The sequence below is a fragment of the Aptenodytes forsteri genome, unplaced genomic scaffold (assembly GCF_000699145.1).
Source record: "Aptenodytes forsteri isolate BGI_AS27 unplaced genomic scaffold, ASM69914v1 Scaffold280, whole genome shotgun sequence".
In the NCBI taxonomy this organism is placed as follows: domain Eukaryota; kingdom Metazoa; phylum Chordata; class Aves; order Sphenisciformes; family Spheniscidae; genus Aptenodytes; species Aptenodytes forsteri.
The window spans coordinates 1,063,670-1,080,882 of NW_008796042.1; the positions used below are offsets into that span (position 1 = coordinate 1,063,670).

At 51.1% G+C, this 17,213-nt stretch overlaps 1 protein-coding gene across 1 annotated transcript in view; it reads left to right on the forward strand.

The window, feature by feature from the left end:
* Window positions 1-17,213, forward strand: part of GALNT14 (polypeptide N-acetylgalactosaminyltransferase 14) — a 155,917-nt gene that overhangs the window by 122,610 nt on the left and 16,094 nt on the right. The window contains exons 15-20 of the mRNA XM_009285585.1: window positions 1,822-1,889; window positions 4,459-4,524; window positions 6,628-6,749; window positions 11,368-11,455; window positions 12,133-12,217; window positions 13,630-13,733. Of these exons, the coding sequence (XP_009283860.1) occupies window positions 1,822-1,889; window positions 4,459-4,524; window positions 6,628-6,749; window positions 11,368-11,455; window positions 12,133-12,217; window positions 13,630-13,733 (533 nt within the window). The remainder of the gene's footprint in view (window positions 1-1,821; window positions 1,890-4,458; window positions 4,525-6,627; window positions 6,750-11,367; window positions 11,456-12,132; window positions 12,218-13,629; window positions 13,734-17,213) is intronic.

A 17,213-nucleotide genomic window follows, 5' to 3' on the forward strand; every position in this document is an offset into this window, starting at 1 on the left:
TACCGATGCTGGGGTGGCCACAGCAGCTCCTGGCTGTTAGGGCTAGCACTATGACTGTTGCTCTTAGGGGGCAGGCTTTCTTCTTCTCCCCACCCCAACCTTAACATGCAAAGCATCTGAAGGTGGGGGGGAAATCATGGCTTTTGCCAAGATCTTGAAACTGGAGGAGGCTGGGATTGTGTTTCCAGGGAAAGTAATTATGGGTTTGGAAGTGATGTTGAGGAGCTGTACAAGGGAGGTGCCAGCCCTACCCACTCTGGTCTGAGATAAAACGCCATTTTTTCAGGTTTTCTGCTGGGGGACAAAAAAAAGAAAAAACAAAACATGGAGGGAGCATCCATTTCAAGCATCTGCCTTGGGATGTCCTGTTCTCCTTCCAAAAAGGTCCGGCTCAACTCTTTCTTTCTCCGGGGGGTTGTAATTCCAGCACCTGGTGAGTGCTGGCACCTGGCAATAGGTGCAGATACTCCAAGCCCTCCTGGGCAGGTGGGCTTGTGGTTTTTCATCAAGAAGGTTTCATCAGAGAAGTGCAGCCCTTTGGATGAACATCCTTGGATATCTGGGGTGATGCTGTGAGACCCCTCCAGGTTCTTGCCAGCTGGGCTGGTGGCTCCCATGCACCCGGATTCCCCGGGGATCCTGCCCTTTGGAGCCCTCTTGACTGGGGTCTGGGCCAGGGACACAATTTTCCAGACTTCCAGGCTTTTTGCCGGAGCTTTGGGAGCCTGAGAGGCTGGGGAAACCTGTTGATAAGGATCTGGAGGTGTCAGGGGCTTCAAGGGGTATCTGTCCTCTTGTGCCAGCAGTAGGTTTGAAGGTTTTTCCTAACCCAGACCAGAAGGCAGACTCAGGTGTGAAATCGGGGGGGGGCTTTTAAATCCTGTTTGAAAAAGGAACCACACTCAGGATGAAGGCAAAGGAGTTTAAATTCTGGAGTGGCCTGTGCCACCCAACTGGCGTTATCAAAGCCCAGGTGAAGCCCTTAGGAGATTTTTGGGATGCCCTGGGGTTTCTGCTTCAAGAAGTCAACCTTGACCCTTTGATGGGGCAGGATTTTACGCACGTGTAATTCTGCCGACCTCTGTGCTGTGCGAGAAAGGGGAAGAACAGGTCTAAACTTTTTAATAATAATAATAAAAAAAACCATTGGTGGGATAATTAAGGGAAGATTGTAGCTTTCAGCCACTTTTCAGTGTCTGTCCACCTGGAGGGAGCTGTGAACCACATCCTCCAGCCTCTGTCTTTCATTAAATAGGCAGGCTCCAACCCTGCTCTTATCCTCTTGGCAGTCTCTGAAACGCAGTCAGCTCACGGATAAAAGCAGGAGTTGTCCTGCCACGGCTGTGAGCTCTGTAAAGGTGGGTTTGAGCTGGGTAATTTTCTCTGTGTTGGCCCTGCTGTCGGTGGACACCATATCATTAGCCCCAGGAGAGGTGGTGGGGTGATGGCAGCTTTGCTGTAAGCCCTGTTAGGAAACATGGTGCAATATGCATGTTGCCGAAAAGCCTGTTTCTCCTGGCTTTACATGGTGCTCTGCTTTTGCTCACAAAGGTGGTAAGGGTGAATCTCAGCTATTTCCCAGGAATACCGTGCGCTCGGCTCTTAGATCAGGCTACAGGGAGCTGATAGCCGGGCACCGTAGGTTCCTGGGGGGGGAGGCGGGGGGGTTGTTTTTGGGTCTTATCTAATATGTCCTTTCTGGAAATCCAAGCCTGGTCTTCTGTGCTTTGGCAGGGATCAGTTCCTAGGCTTTTCCACCCCGTTTGCTGGGTTGTTGAGTTGGTCAAGCACTGTCATGGATTTTCTCTCTTCATTCTTTAGCGTGCTGAACCGCACTCCAGTGCACCTCGTCCATGAAATCATACTAGTGGATGACTTCAGTGACGATCGTAAGTGACCCTTTCTATGTTAAAAGCGAGAGGCCAAACCGAAAGAGACTGTGAGAGACTTGGATTTACGCAGGGAGGGGGGAAGAGTTTGTCAAAGTGGAAGGAAATTTAAAGCTCTGTAGGTGTGGAGAGCAAACCCCGCTGTGCCAGGTTTGCATCGCTGCGTGGAGAATTCAAATTCCAAATGATCAAACCTCTTCTCATGAAAATAATACAAGAAAAGCGCATGGCAAATCATTTTTACGCCCAGTAGACATGAATCCAATCCTTACCCGGTTGTATCCTGCTACAGCCGTGGTGTGTTTAATCTGGCTTTCAGCTGCAGCCAGGAGCAATTCTGGGTTGACACCACTGGAATTGCACAGGATAATGGTAGTCTGACCCTCCTGATGTATGCATATGTTCTGCATACGTTTATGTAGGTGGCCAGCAACTCTTGACTGATTTTTTTTCACTCATGTAAAGAGGATTTCCCACATGGGCTGCCCATTTCTGAGATGCACCATAAATAGCGCTGTACGCCACAGACAGCCCACATCCTCCTGCCATTCTCTCCCAGTTAATAGCGTGACTCAAGTGAAATCAATACGTCTGACCTCCAGCAAAAGATGGTAGCTGAAGCCCCAGGGGCTCGCAGGGAGCTACCCCAGCTAAAGACCTTGCCCAGTGAGATGGGCAAGGTCCAGTGGAAGATCCAGGTGCTGAGAGTAAGTGCTCAAAAAAACTGTCTCAGGCATGAAAAGGATGATAAAATACACCTAAGCTGAGAGGTCCGTGGCACTTACATTTCAAGGTGCTGCAAAATGTAGCCATTTACTAGGAAACGTGAAAACAAAGCCAGAGAGGTTTAAAAAAACAAAAGGATCTATGCTTTGCCTTTGGATGTTATAAATAGGCACTGCCTTGGAGAGCATTAGGGACAGATTTCATACGAGACCCACTTCTCGGCATCGACACCTCCCTGGGGAGTCGCTGAAGCCAGGGGAAGGGGTTGCAGTGATTATGGTGAGCTTTGGAGCGACTCCAGTGCATGGGGGGCCAGGCTAGGCAAGCCTGGGGACCGGCAGAGTGGCTGCGATGGAGAAAAGGAGCAGGTGCAAGGACTCGAGCTGCCGTGGCGTACAGCAGAGCAGGCTTTTTGAAGGGTGGAGAAAATAAATGCCGATTATTTGGCTAAATAGACAAAGCACTCGCCTTCTTGAAAGGAGAAAGGTTTGTAGAAATGCAGCTCCCCTCTTGCAGCACACCCGATGGCATGAGCCGGGGAGAAAGAGCAGGGCTGGGTTTAAACTCATCCCAGGGCACCAGGGGGGAGCCTGTTTCCCGTGTAACTTAGAGCAGCCCCTCGGCTACTCAAAATCAGTGCTTCTCAGCTGTCTTACATCTCCTTTCCTGTGATAGTCTGAGCCTGCTGGCATCTAGTCTGCATGCATTTACATAAAATACATGCATTTGCATAATACGCTATACACAGACGGTCAGTTTTTTCCCTGCAACCCACCCCAAGCAATTGGTGCTTTTACCTCATGCCTAGTTGTGTCTCATTTCTCACCTCTGTCTGTCCATTGACCTTTTATTCGCTGGGATGCAGTTGTTCCGCACGTGGGTTCCTGCTCTTCCCAGCAAATTTCCATCGTAGGTCCGTAGCCAACCCCTGCCACTTCTGCTCCCCTGGTGTGCACAGGGCAACGCAGCTCCGTACCTGAGTTGTTAGGGATACCAGTACAGTGATGTCTCTTGTCAACAAAGATTGCTGGAGGGGATGAAAGCACTCGGAGGAGTGTGTGGACACAGGGTGTGGATGGCGGGGATGGGGCACATGCGTGTGTTTTTATAGCGCCGAGGAAGAAGAGGCAGAGAAGTGGTGAGAGGGGTTGCGGAGGTCACGGTGTGGGTGTGTGGAGGTAGAGGGGGCTGTGATGAGCGCACCTGCCTGCAGATCCGGCTCTTGCTGGGAGAAATCCAGGTGAGGAGGGATGCTGGGGCTGCAGGCAGCACCGGGGCAAAAGCAACGGCAGCAACTGCATGTGGGATTGCAGGACCTCCCTAGCTTGGGTGTGGGTGGCTGCCCCATGGAGCTGCTGCCCCAGGTATGAGGAGCCCTCGGATGCTCCACGGGGCTCTCTTTGACCATCCCTTTCTCCTCGCTCAGGGCTCACAGGCCATCTCAGGAGGCTCCTGCCCCACCACACAGACATGCATCAAACAGCTTATGTGTTGCTTTGCAGCTACCAAAAATAGTCATTTGCATTAATGTGCAAAAACTCCGACTCTGACCACAACCGTGGCTCTTCTACGCTGACTTTACAGCATAATTCAGCTGTTCTTGGTGTAAATCTGCTGGGTTTACACTAGTTTTATGAAAACTGCTGCTCTTCCAGTTCTGATTTACGCTGCATGAGCTGAGAGGTAAGACTGTTGTGCCCCAGCAGTGCCATCACCCTAACAAGCCATCAGCCAGTCCAGGACGGGGTCCTCTCCCTGCACCCAATCTCCCCTAGGACCATTTCTGCTGCCAGAGCCACCATGAGGGCTGAGGGTGACATAACCTCCCTTTCTGTTTCCCAAGCTGACGACTGCCGCTTGTTGGGCAAGCTCCCCAAGGTGAAGTGCTTGCGGAACGGACAGCGAGAAGGTAAGAGCTGCCTGCCCACGACCCATGTGGGAAACCCAGATTTCGGGAGGCGTGAGAGTGATGGAGCCGGGTGGGGGGACCTCAGTGGAGTGGACGACAAGGGAGTTCAGCAGCTCCTGGGAACTGGGGGTCCTGATAAAAGGAGATGTGATAAAGGGCTGGGATTTGAATTGGATTCCCCCCCCCATCTCTCACTGAAAAAGATGGGGCTATTAAGATATCCAATGAGGCTCAGCTGTAGCTTATTAGCCAGAAAATCAGAACAGGCAAAACAAAGCCCCGGGTCTTATTTTTAAAGATGTTTGCTCTAATGAAAGAGAGGAGATCTGCTCCTGCTGCTTCTGTGGGATTTTTTTTTTTTTTTAATTAATTAATGATATTTGAAAGATTAAGAAGGGCTATATAGAGGCTGAATGTATGTCCTACTGGGCTGCTGCTGGCAACCTTTTGAGACATTTTCCAGCTCCCCATAGTCTGAACAGGTGTTTTCAAGTCCTGCTTTGCAGTATTAGGAAAACAAAAAACAAAGAAGTTTTTTCATGCTGAAAATCAAAGGTGTGAGTCCAGGTGTGTGTCGGGTTAGGGAGACTGAGGAGCAGAGAGGGTTTGTCTGTGGGTTCTTTCTGCAGAAGGTTTCAGCTCTGCAGGTCTGGTGTCAGGGTGGCATCACCCCCCCATGGGTCTAAGAGACATACCTGCTTTGGCCGGAGGGTAGGGGAGGTCTCCATAGACCTGCATCTCCTTCTCACCTTTCTCTCCTGTGTTATGGGGGTACATATGTGCTCGCCCCCAGCACTGGATGGACCTGCAGGTATTGGTGCTCTATAAAGCAGTCAGGATTTGGGAACCCAGCCTGGAGGGCTTACCTCACTTAATACATCATTGAAGCTGTATCCCTCAGGACATGCCAGGATTTGGGGAGGGCTGGGGTGGGTACAGCAGACCATGCCTACCCACAAGATCTTAGAAGTTGCGGAGGGAGATACAGGGACAACCTGCATTGCAGGAGGTGACCTTGGCAAATGCTGGATTGCTCCAGGCTTTGTTCTCCTGTCCCTCTCCCTCCTGCTTGGAGGCTGTTCCTTGACCCCTTTCCTCTAGGGAATTTTAATATGAAAGTCAGTGACCTCCTTCTGCATGGACCTGATGCGTGGCTGCTCCCTGAAACCCTTCTGTCTCTCTTTATCTGCACCTATCTCTCCTCGTATTACCACTGTTTCTCCTTCATGAAGAAGCTCTGCTCCCCTTGAGCAACCTGCATGTCCTCTTTTTTGCCAATGGACCATCTCCTTTCTTACGTTGCAGTTCACTTGAGCATCGGCCGCAGGCAGGAGCAGTGTTGGAAAGCCGGTTGACTCCTGTATAAATAGGAACAGAGCATCTTTAAGAGAAGTGATCTTGCTGAAGAGTCTAGTGTGAAATCCATGTGTGCAGCTGTTTTCCATGACCTCCCACTTTGTTCGTTTTTCTCTCTCACAAATGCGTGCAGCAATCCAGCTCCAGCTCTGAAGGACTCTAAATTCACTGTCAGGGCCCTGATGAGCCAAGCGGGCTCTTAGCACCTTGAGAGCCAACCCTCTTTCCTTGGTGGAAAATGTGTTCCCATTGAGCTGCAGATCAGCAGTGTCCCCAGGGTGGGAGAGAGATCTGGGGGTCACTGGGACACGGAAAGGGGCACAGCAGGGAGAAGTCAGCAGTCTTAAGAAAAACCTAATTCTGGCACGAGGTGATCCCACCCTTGACTCCCCTGGCCTTACATCTATGTTAGATTTATTACCTGCAGGGGGTTATGAAAGCATTTTGAGTCGTATTTTGCCCCAGAAGGTGACAGCAGAAATAATTGCGCAAATTAAGGATTGGCATAAATGCCATAAATCGTTAATCTTGGTGGAGCCATTTATTTGCTTTGGTGACTTTGGGAAATGGTTGGCACGCCTTGCAACGCCAGGAAGGAGGCAATGAACCCGAGCCATGTTTTATCTGAATGGGATTTAGATGGGTCAAAACCCAGGAGATGCGTGAGTGCAGGAGACCGTGCTGGAGGAGCCAGGGGACATTGCCCAGCCTTCTGGGCGGCAGCTGACTGGGTGTGTCCCTGAACAGGTCTGATCCGGTCCCGAATCCGAGGGGCAGATGTGGCACAAGCGGGAGTCCTGACCTTCCTCGACAGTCACTGTGAGGTGAATAAGGACTGGCTACTCCCTCTGCTGCAGAGGATCAAAGAGGTGAGTGCTCCTGAGAGACCAGGGCCACCCTCAGGGGATGCATCGCTGATGTCCACCTCCGCTTCCCTCTCAATGGGCATGACCACCCAACCATAACCAACTGCATGCAAGCATCCGAGTAAGAAAGCGATGAGCTTTTGGGGTGCAAAGTGGCCTTTGCTGGTCTTCCTCCACCCAGCAGCCAGGTGGGGTTGTCTCTGTGGCTGGGAGAGCGTGTAGGTGGGTGGGACAAGGTGCCTCCCAGGGCAGTGGGGCTCTAACCAGCAAGCACAGGTTGAGTGGTGAAAGGGGAATACATGGGCAGTGCTCCAGCAGAGTTTTTAATTAGGCTCATGTAAAATGCTCAGTGCCAATGATTTAAGGGAGTGACGGCTCCTTGAATAGGGGCCGAATTTAATTTCATGCAAATTAAGTGATAATAAATTGATTTAATAGGATTTAAATTCTGCTGATTTCGGAGCAGACAATGACATTCGCCTTTCGCCAGCGGCAACTCTCTCGCCAGACATGCGCACGGAGACTCCCGGCGCCTTGTTACTTGAGTCAGAGGGAGCTCTGTGCTGGTGACCTGCTGGCACGGTGCAGGGGATGAAGCCTTCAGCTCCAGTGCACACGCATGGTCCTTTCCCTTCGCTGTGCCTCATTCCTCCACCCTTGCTACACCTCTGGCTCCTGATTGCTAGTATTTATTACTCGGCAATTTTAAAACTACTGAATTATGTTGAAATAAGGGCAGCTGAGGAGCAAGGGAAAACCAAGGCGGTGGGTTATGGAGAAACCTGCTCCGCTGGTGTTCACAGTGCCCCTCATCCAAGGCGTCCTGCTTTTCACGCCTCCATACGTGATAGCTGTGCTGGCTGGGCTGTGCATCCCCTCTGTGCAGCAGCGATGGGACAGGGGGAAGAGGGGCACAGCACCAGGTCAGGTGCCTCCGTGGTGCGTGAGGGCAGTCGGTGCTGCTGGCACTCGTAGCACAGCCGGTGCTGGAGAGGTCCCAACCTTGGTTTGCAGGCTGGGCCACAGTGCTACTGATAAATGGTAATATAATGAAAATAGCCTTTTCATATTATCGATCGCAGCTCCGGTGGAATTACGAGAACACGTGCTATGATACCCAACTTGAGCCTCGTAGCTGGCCTGCCCTGGGGTGGGATTCACCACTAAACTTTACTGCATTGGTTGTTCCTCTGAGCTTTTTTAAGGCAGGCGTTCCTCGTTCTTTGCTGAAGCCCTGCTGTATTTAGCTGAGGAATATCCAGAGCAATTGCCTCTTTCCCAGGCAGAGCTCTTGATGTGTTTTGGCAGGAGAAGGGCAGCGGTGGTGGCAGGAAGGGGGCAGGCAGAGCTGCCTTCCCGCGCAGCTCCAGGACTGTGCCCCATGTTCGGCGCCCATGGGGTAGGTGAATGTGGATGCCACGTGCAGCATCGCCATAGGAGTTTCACTGCATCATGGTCTGAATATAGCATCACATGCAAACGTCACCTCTGTGAACTTCTTTTTATTTGCTCTTCTGGGTTAAATCTTTCTCTGGCTGGAAGTAAGGCCATTGGTAAGCTTGTGCTGCTGGTCATGCAGCACTTCTGCCCAGGGTCTTGCAGCCCAGCTGAAGGCAGCAAGGGAGACCTACTATGAAGAGTGTTGATGGACTTGCAAAGCAAGTGGGATCCCACTTGCTTGTTTTCTAACTGCTTGCAAAAGCTGCAGGATGAAGGCAGCGGGTCCTCGGTTTCCTTCTTCCCAGGCCCACCGTACCCATCCTTTCCATCAGGGTTAAAATATTGATCAGTGAAGTGTATGAAATGTTACTGCTGCCACCTTCAGGCTGCGCTAAAGAGGCGGCTTCCCTGTCCGACTGCTGCGGTGAGGATTAGCCGCCTAGAAAGAGTGTTTTCTTACCGTGTTACTCCTAGGAACAGTCTGCTTTGAGCTAATGTGATTTAAGTTTCAAGCAAAGGAGCGGTGAGTGCCTCGAAGCACACCCAGTGCTTTCACCACCACCAGCCACGCTGCACGACGCTTCTCTCTTTCTTTTTTTCTTGGCCAGAGTGGCTATTCCTGCAGCTTTTTGTGGTGGGAAATGCCGGAGCCCATGTGTGCTGCCATGCACCTGCATGAAGGTGCCCCTTGAGCCCCACGTTGAGCTTTTCCGGCAGCCGATGGCATCCTCCCCCAGGCCCACGCTCCCTTTCGGGTGTGGGCAGCGCGTGCCCAGCATGTGGGTTTGGAAACAAGCAGGACTAGAAAGTCGAAGAGCAAGTGAAGGGGTGTGGGGGGAAGAGAGGGGGTCTGGGGGGTCTCGGACCTGTGCCCGGGAGGGTGCGTGTTCCAGAGGGAGTGGCAGCAACAGCGCGTGTTTTGCACCAGCGTGTTTGTGAGCGTATGACTGAGGGCTGGGCACATGGCTCTTGTTTTTACTTACGGAACAAATGTCTCCAAAGCCATTAACGGTGCATTTCAACTGAGTAACTTTTCTAAAAATGTACTTATCCAGCCCAAGGTGTTTTTACCGCATGACTCAATGAGCTTGCCCCAAAACTGAATTTGCAAATGGCACTGGGATGAACCAGTGTATGGTGGGTGACCCCCACTTCCAGCTCAAGCATCCCCCCCAGTTTGGTGCTCTCCTGGGGCAGGGGGAGGCAGGTGAGGGGCAGCCTGGCCCTCTTGCTTTGCCTGATGCTGCTGTGGGGCCAGAGGAGCAACTGTGGCCTATTTTGTTTTCCATTACAAGGTCATGATGTAGAGGTTGGGAGATAAGCTGGAATCAAGGTCCTTTTCCAAGGTTGAAACGTATCCATTATCTTCAGGACCATTTTCAGAGTTTTTTCCTGTTGATTTAGTTCCATAATTTGGTTTGTTTGAGAAGTGTATTGGAGAAATGCATTCCCAGATTTTTGAGAATTTCCTGTGAAAGAGGATTGAAGATTTGGGTGTTGTTAATATTAACATGCCCCGGCATGGGAGGGTATCAAAAAACCAGAAAGGTGAGGCTGCCTATAATAAGAACTGGTGCTCAACCCAAAATAAATCATAGCAACAGCGCTGTGCTCTTGAGCATGCTCTGCTTTTCTGTTGAGGGTCAGAGAGACCTTCACGAAAGCTGAGTAAACATAAATGTCCCCATGACATGGCAGGGAAAGTGAGGCAGGGAGAAGGTTGCACTGCTGAAAGCTGCTAGCACACTGCAGTAATGCACTCAGCCAAGAGGTAGAGGGGATTTTTCTTGCAAGAAGTTGTGCCGTGCAATGAGTATAGGTGTGGAATTGAAACTGGGGAAGAGCATGGGCTAGTTAGAAGTGCTCACCAGTAAGATGCTTGAGGGGCAAGTTTTAAATGACTAGATATGATCTTTTCCCTGCAGTGTTTGGCACGCAAAGCAGATGCTTTGCTTAAAACCTTTCCCCTACCCGCAGGCAACTAAAGGGTGCTTGGGTATACTGAGCTGCGGCAGTTACAATGGGTTTGAAAGGCTCATCGCACTTGGACGTGACTTGAGTTTCTCCATGTAGTACGTAGGTACAGCAGACCTTGCCCTTTCAGTGGGTTGTTTGACTCACAGAAAGTCATGTTAAGACTTCTGACTTGACGTTGTTATGGAAATACCAAGTATTTGTCGTGCTCATTTGGAAAACGTAAGCTCAAGTCCAGCTCCCGGCTCATGGCCTTTGGTTGCTTCTTCTACAGCTGCATTTGTATACTTCTTTGTTAGGACTAATTTCTAAAACAAAGTTTTTTCCGAGCAAGAGAGCAAGCCTGTGTGTGCTCAGCTGCTTTCCTTTGCATGGCTGTGAAAAACGATTTGATCTGGCAAGGGTAAAAGTTTGAAGTTTGAGCTATAATTGGAGTTTGGGATTTTTGAAAAGAAAAAGGGAGATAAGAGACCAGTCAAAGCTGTCAGAGTCTCTTCCTCCTGTAGATATTTTTGTTCATAACTGTTTGTATAAATGTCTTTGCCCATAACAAGATGTTAATTAAATCACCACTGACTATTTAAAATAATTCGGGTCTTTTTTTTAACACTTTCACACCTTTGGCAAAATTCTAACTGTATCTCCATACTTTGTACTTTTAAAAAATGCCTGTATTTAAGCTGCTTGACTGCCTGTGGTTTTCCTCTGTTGTTTCAACTGCCTGTTTGTCGCCTGACTTCTGAAATCCAGTAAAAAGTATTTAAGGGAGGTGAAAGGGGAACACGTTGGTGAATTTGCAAAAGGCAGATGGAGCTTTGCATCCAGTCGAGTTCGGCACTGAGTACACGCACAGCCTGCCAAGACTGCAGGTGAAGCCAAAGCCGGTGAGAGATGCTAGCTCAGCGGCCCAGCAGCACGCAGTCCTCTTCCCAGGAAAGACGCTGCCTGCCTTCCCAGCCTCTCTTGCTGGCGTGCCCCTGGCTCCCAGCAATACCTCTGCTGCTTGGTGCTGCTGCCATTAATTCCTTGGTTGAACTGATGTGATGGCTGAGGAGGAAGAGGAGGCAGTGATGGGCATTTGTTCCTGACAAACCTGAATGACACCAAGACTTCCAGCCACCTGGTGTCTCCAGGAGTTTAGAGCATCCCTTGACCAGTTCGAGTGGTGTGATCTGAAGTCATGGGTCATTTCACTTCTGCTTTCCAGGATCCCACCCGAGTGGTCAGCCCCATTATTGACATCATCAACTTGGACACTTTTGCCTATGTGGCGGCTTCCTCAGACCTCAGAGGAGGTGAGTCCAAGCCGCATGCATGCCCCGTGGGCATCCATCCTGTGGTGTGAGAATGCACTGGCCCGAGGAGCTGGTGGCTCTGCACCACACTGCTGGCTCCTGCTATCTTGCAAAAAGGGCATTAGAACTGTTCAGTGCTCCCCACTGGCTGTTTTCAGGCTACTTTAGAGACAAGTAAGCGTGGCGTGAGGAATGGTGTTTGCTACAGTGGATAAGGCGGTCAAGCAGGAAAGAAGGGTCATATCAAAGCCACCCTTGGCAGCACTGAAAGCCAGGCTGCCCCAGGAGATGGGGGATGTCTAGGCAACAAATGGAGGATGCAACTGTAGCGCTTATTAGTATGCCTGTGCTATTTGTAGCATGCAATATCCATCAGAGCGTGTATCTGTGTGCACAGGGGGAAAAAGTAAGGTTTCATCAGCAGCTTTAATTCTGACTTTTCCTGCCTTTGGAGTGCTTGACTTTGCAATTGTAATGCAATGTGTTGTTTCTTGTTCATATGCAGTAGTAAAATATATTAGTCATTGGACTCTTGTCCCAAGAGCTGCGTCTTCATGGCTTGAGTCATTTGAAAGTGGGGAAAATACTCCATCAAACGTTGCTTCTGCAGCCTGCATTGCCTCCTAATCCATACCCATTTCTAATTTTCCCATGGTACTTCTCTACTTTGGTTTTAGGTTTTGACTGGAGTCTGCATTTCAAATGGGAGCAGCTTTCTCCAGAGCAGAAAGCCAAACGACTTGATCCCATCGAACCCATTAAGTAAGTCAAGAGGGGGAAGGAGGCACCTGAGGAACATGGGGCAGGACAGGCGTCTCATCTGACCTCATGCGTGTCACCATGTACCATAGCAGTGTGATATTCCTTCCAGGACAGCTCTGAACTTCTAATACCTATAGCGAGCTCCTGGCTAGCTGGGTTTTGCAGTACAGCTTCACCTCCCAACATTGAAGCCTGAGGGTGCTGCAAAGGTGGAAGGCGTATATTTATGGTTATTTGTGTTTTGGTAGTGCTAAGGAGGCTGAATATGGTTAGGGAAAAAGCCCAGTGCTCTAGACTCCTGCTTCTCTCAGCTCAGCTATCACTTAAAAATAAGGCAGTGGTCTCAGCCCACTTGATAAAATGTGGTGTCTAGTCCAGCCTTTCCAGATCAGCACTGCTCTTCTGGACCTTGCTGAAGGCTCCTCAGAAATTCAGGATGTGCAGGAGAGAGAGCAAAACTGAACAGGAGAGATGCCATCTGTCCTCATGCCGTGGGATGGAGGGAGTCCCTCATTCTGCTGAAAATCTCTCCTGGCAGCAAGCCAAGTGCTGGTGTCTTCACCCCCAGCCGTGAAGTGCTGGGGTGTGCAGCATGGAGGAGACCAGGTGTTGGAGGAAGCTCAGGGCCCCAGAAAACTCACAGGGGAGCAAAGCACTGCTGCTCCTTAGGATGCTGTTGTTAACAGGAGCTCTCGCTGGCTTCCCGAAGGCTTGCCTTGTGTTCCTGGTTGTCCTGCCACATACGGCACTATGGAGACTCCCCTGGGCACAGCAGTGACCCCAGCTCCTCCCGAGCCTACGCTAAGGCATCCACGCTGTCTGCAACTGAAAGGAGACTGAACTTGTGCCAGTAAATGGCGAGTCTCCTCGAGCTATCTTCTGGGTCTGCCCTCCCCTCCTCCATGGACCTTCTCTGTGCAGTTTTCTTAGCTAATCCAAAGGATGAAAAATAGCCCTGTTTTGAAATAAAGATCACACAGCTAGTGATGGCTTTTAAAAAGACCTTCTGAATTGGCTCTGCCTTCCCCTCCCTGGTGGAATGGTGCTCTTAATAGGCTGGCTCCAGGCAAAAAGCCCGTCTGAGTGAATAACCCCCTGAGCACTAAATGCATTTTTGATGCTGAAGCCTACAATCAGGGCTGTGAACTTTGAGCTTGTAGGAGTTGTGCTGACGGGTGCATTAGCCAGTCATTAAGTTCCAGGCAATTTATGATTGACAGCAAAATACCAAGGCAGCTGAAAGAAAGGCTCAGATGCTTTTTGAGGTGTGTTGTCCTTGTTTGGTGAGAAGGAGATACATAGGTAATGTCCTGATGATGGAAGAGGAGGCAAAGGGAAGGGCTGCTTCTGTGCATCCAGGTGCTGCAGCAGAGTTTGAGCGTGTGTCCCCTCTTCCCTTACCCATTCTGTAGGACTCCCATCATTGCCGGGGGGCTATTCGTGATTGAAAAAGCCTGGTTCAACCACCTGGGGAAGTACGACAGTGCCATGGACATCTGGGGCGGGGAGAACTTCGGTGAGTTACTCTTCTTCCTCCTACGCCTTGCTGTGTTGGCTTCTCTTCCTGAGTCATGCCAGATGGATACAAGGTCATTTTGGATTTCACTTTGAATGCTCTGCATGGTTTCCCTCACTTACATTCATAGGTTACAGTCTCAGGTGGGTAAGGGATCCAACACTTGATTGGTACTTGGGACTCCCTGCCTTCCACACTGCTTTGATTTTCTATAGGTAAATACCCTAAACCACAGAGTTTTCAGCTTTGGTGTTACCAACAGATGAGAGAACACCGCACGCACCCTCCTATTCCTTCCTGTCTTATTTTCTCATTAATAAAGCAAAGGCATGTCTTATTCCATTGTCTGACGACAGCATTTCGAAGCTATGAACTAAGGCATCAGTGCCTCCCTGAATTTGCAGAGTGCCTGAAACAGTAGCTCCATCGGCATCCTGCAAGCAGGTGGCAAAGTAACATGGCTGCTTATCCATTCCTGTATCGCTAGATGGCTGAGTGCTGCCAGGCTCTCCTTGACACTATCATTTTTCTTGCACAAAAAAAAAAAGGTTAAGAGCTGACCTAAATTCAGTCACCTCTGCACATTATCACGGGGCAAGATGGGCATTAAGGAATCTCCTGCATGCAAACCTGAGAGGGCACATGAAAGAGGTAGCAGCCTGTCCCTTGTCCCCCATGTCAAGCGGAGCTGGATCAGGCTGGGCTGTTCTCTTTGAAGCCGTAGCGATGCTGCAGATCAGAGCAATAGACTGTATCTGTGAAAGAAGGGGGAGGCACTCGATGTCAGGGAGACACATCAGAACCTGGCTTTGATAGCTCACACCTCTGGGGAGTATGGCTAGCAAGGAAGGAAGGATCTTGTGTCTTAACACATACAGCAATGCTGTCAGTCATCCAAGGGAACAGATGCTGTCGCCTTGCAGTAACCCATCCGCTGCCTAGCACTGTTGTTTCCTTCACATGCCTTTTTCCTATAGCATATTTTATTTATTTATATCTTGTTATGCAGCAGGATCTCCCGCCCTCGTGCTTTCTCTCTGTGGGTGGGTGTCTTGCTACCAGTCTGACCCAAAGCATCTGCTCTTCTGAGTGGGGTGGCTCTGAGGAAACCTAGGAGGGAGCAGCAGCCCTCCCACCTCCCCCACTGGATCAATGGCCCAGACAAAGCATTCAAGAAGGGAACTAAACAGGAGGAGAGGGACTGCCGCCCTGTGCCTGACCCGCTGTCTGTTTCTGCTCATCACTCATCTCTGACAGCAGCCAGAACGAGCTGCTCCTGGGAGATGAACAGTGACGGGGCAGCCTGCCCTCTGGGGAAGATCCATCCCGGCGGCTTGTCCAATGCCCTGCAACGGCAGGCGCGCTCCTTACGCGTGGTTATGGCCTATCCTATGGAGCGCAATGTTTCCCTTCCTGGTGCTATGCCCCAGGAGGCTGGTCCCAACCGAACATGTGCTGGCTGTGCTGCAGGGTGTAACACTGCCTCAGGGCATCGGTGTGACAAAAGGTGAGGAAGGACCTGCAACAAAAAAGTGCAGGTCTGCATAGCAGCAGGGTAGATCCCGTCTTGCCCATCGCCCTGAGAGCAGAAGCGTGCCCGGCTCAAAGCTGCGTCTCCTGCAGGCGCGGCAGTCCGTGTCCCACCTCTCCTTCGCACACAGACAAGGGCAGCTGTGATCCTGCTGGCCCCGGTCAGTTTTGGGCCGGTGACAGAGGGCGGGAGCTGACTGAACGGCTGCTCATTTTGGGCACTTGCAGTGAACCGTGCTTTTTCTGGTAGCTTAGTCCTGAGGGGATGCAGGACTCTGGTCCTGGGGAGCATCGCTGCTGCCTTTAATGTTATTGAGTGAGCAGCTAGAGGGGGCTGGAGACTTCAGGCAAAACAAAAGCAAGTGTGTTTGGGTTAGGAGGAGGACATGGTGGGTGTTTTACTTCTTAAATTTATTTAATCCCTTGTAGGTGAATTGATGAGTAACGGCAGAAGGACTTGCAGGCCAGCAAGAAGTCCTAAAAGTATTTTGCCAAGCTAGGGCCAAGCCCAGTGCGCCCCAACGCGTACTGCTCTCATCTCTCCCGGGGGTCGCTCGGAGGGGCCACCCGCACTGCAGACATCCCTTGCAGGCCAGGCAGAGGGCGCTGCCGGTTCCTGCTCCCCTGGCTCCTCTCAGCTGGCCCTGTGCCATGCCTTCACTGGTGCCTCAGTTTACCTCCTCTCAAGGCATTTAGCTCTCAGCTGCCTGTCTGGAGACCTTGTTTGTTAGTTGCCACGGATGGCTCCGTGGGTCGTCCCTACCTGCAGAAACCTGTGCTTTAATTGCCTCCCCTGGGACTGGAGCAGGGTCTGCAGGGTGCAACATGTCTGAGGCAGAGAACTCAGACTCCTCACCATCTCCTGCCTCCCGAGCACTGTGTTTTCATTCCAGTTTGCAGTGCACAGAGATCACTTCAGCTCACCTCTTCATTAGGCTTTAAATTAAGAGTAGGCAAGGACTGAACCGGTGCTCTTCTCCTGGGCTGAGCAGAAGGACCAGAGGTAGGGAAGGCATGACGCAGCAGCCACACTGCAGTTCACAGCTGCTCAGCTGATTGTCCCCTTTTATCGGGCACCCTTCTGATTTTACTCAGCTGTGCTGGCAGTGTGGCCGGCACTGTGACATACAGGCAAATGAGAGCAACAGCCATGTGCAAGGGGAACTGAGCACAGCAGCTTAGAGCGGCCACATCCTGCCGTAATCTCATTTCCCTGCATCTGTGATTAAGGTTGCTCCCAATATAGCACCAGGACATGGCACAAGGGCATATTTTATTGGCCTGTTAATACCCAGTGCTGGGGAAAGTGGTGAGGCTCCAGCTGCTGTTGCAGCTCTTGCCTGTAAACACAGCAGTGAAGGGACAGGGAGGGGATTTCTGGAAAGAAATGCTTTTCCTCCCTGCTGTGCTTTCCTACCCCAGCCTTTGCTGGCCCCTGCTGCCAGGGCCAGCTGTTGGGGATGGGCTAAAGCCTTGAATTTTGGGCCCAAGCGTCAAGGCGAAAGGGCTTTGCGGCTGTGCCAGCCTCCCATTTCCATCAGCTCAGGAGCAGGCGGGCGTGCTGGGAGCGGGGGTGGGAGCGCCGTGAAGCCAGCTCCCACCTCTGTGGCCACCTAGACCTGAGAGTAGGTGGCTTTGGAGGTCTGGGCTCCAATTCTCCTTTGCTCCCTGAAGTTGTGAGTTGTTTTTGGAGGGATGCAGCTTTGCAGGCCGGCAGTGCCTGCTGTTGGTAGAGGAGGAGTGCCCGCCTGTCCACGCTGCCCAAATGGCCTTCCCGCCACAGGTGCTTGTCTTGCCAGCATCTGACCTGGGGACAAGTCATCCTTGTGCTGTCATATGTGAGGGGACTGCCGGGAGCATGAGCTGGCAAAGCGGGTGGGTGTCCTCCTGTCTGATTTCTGTAGTTAAGGGCGGGGGGGGGGGGGGGGGTGAAGGAATATGTGGGTTTGG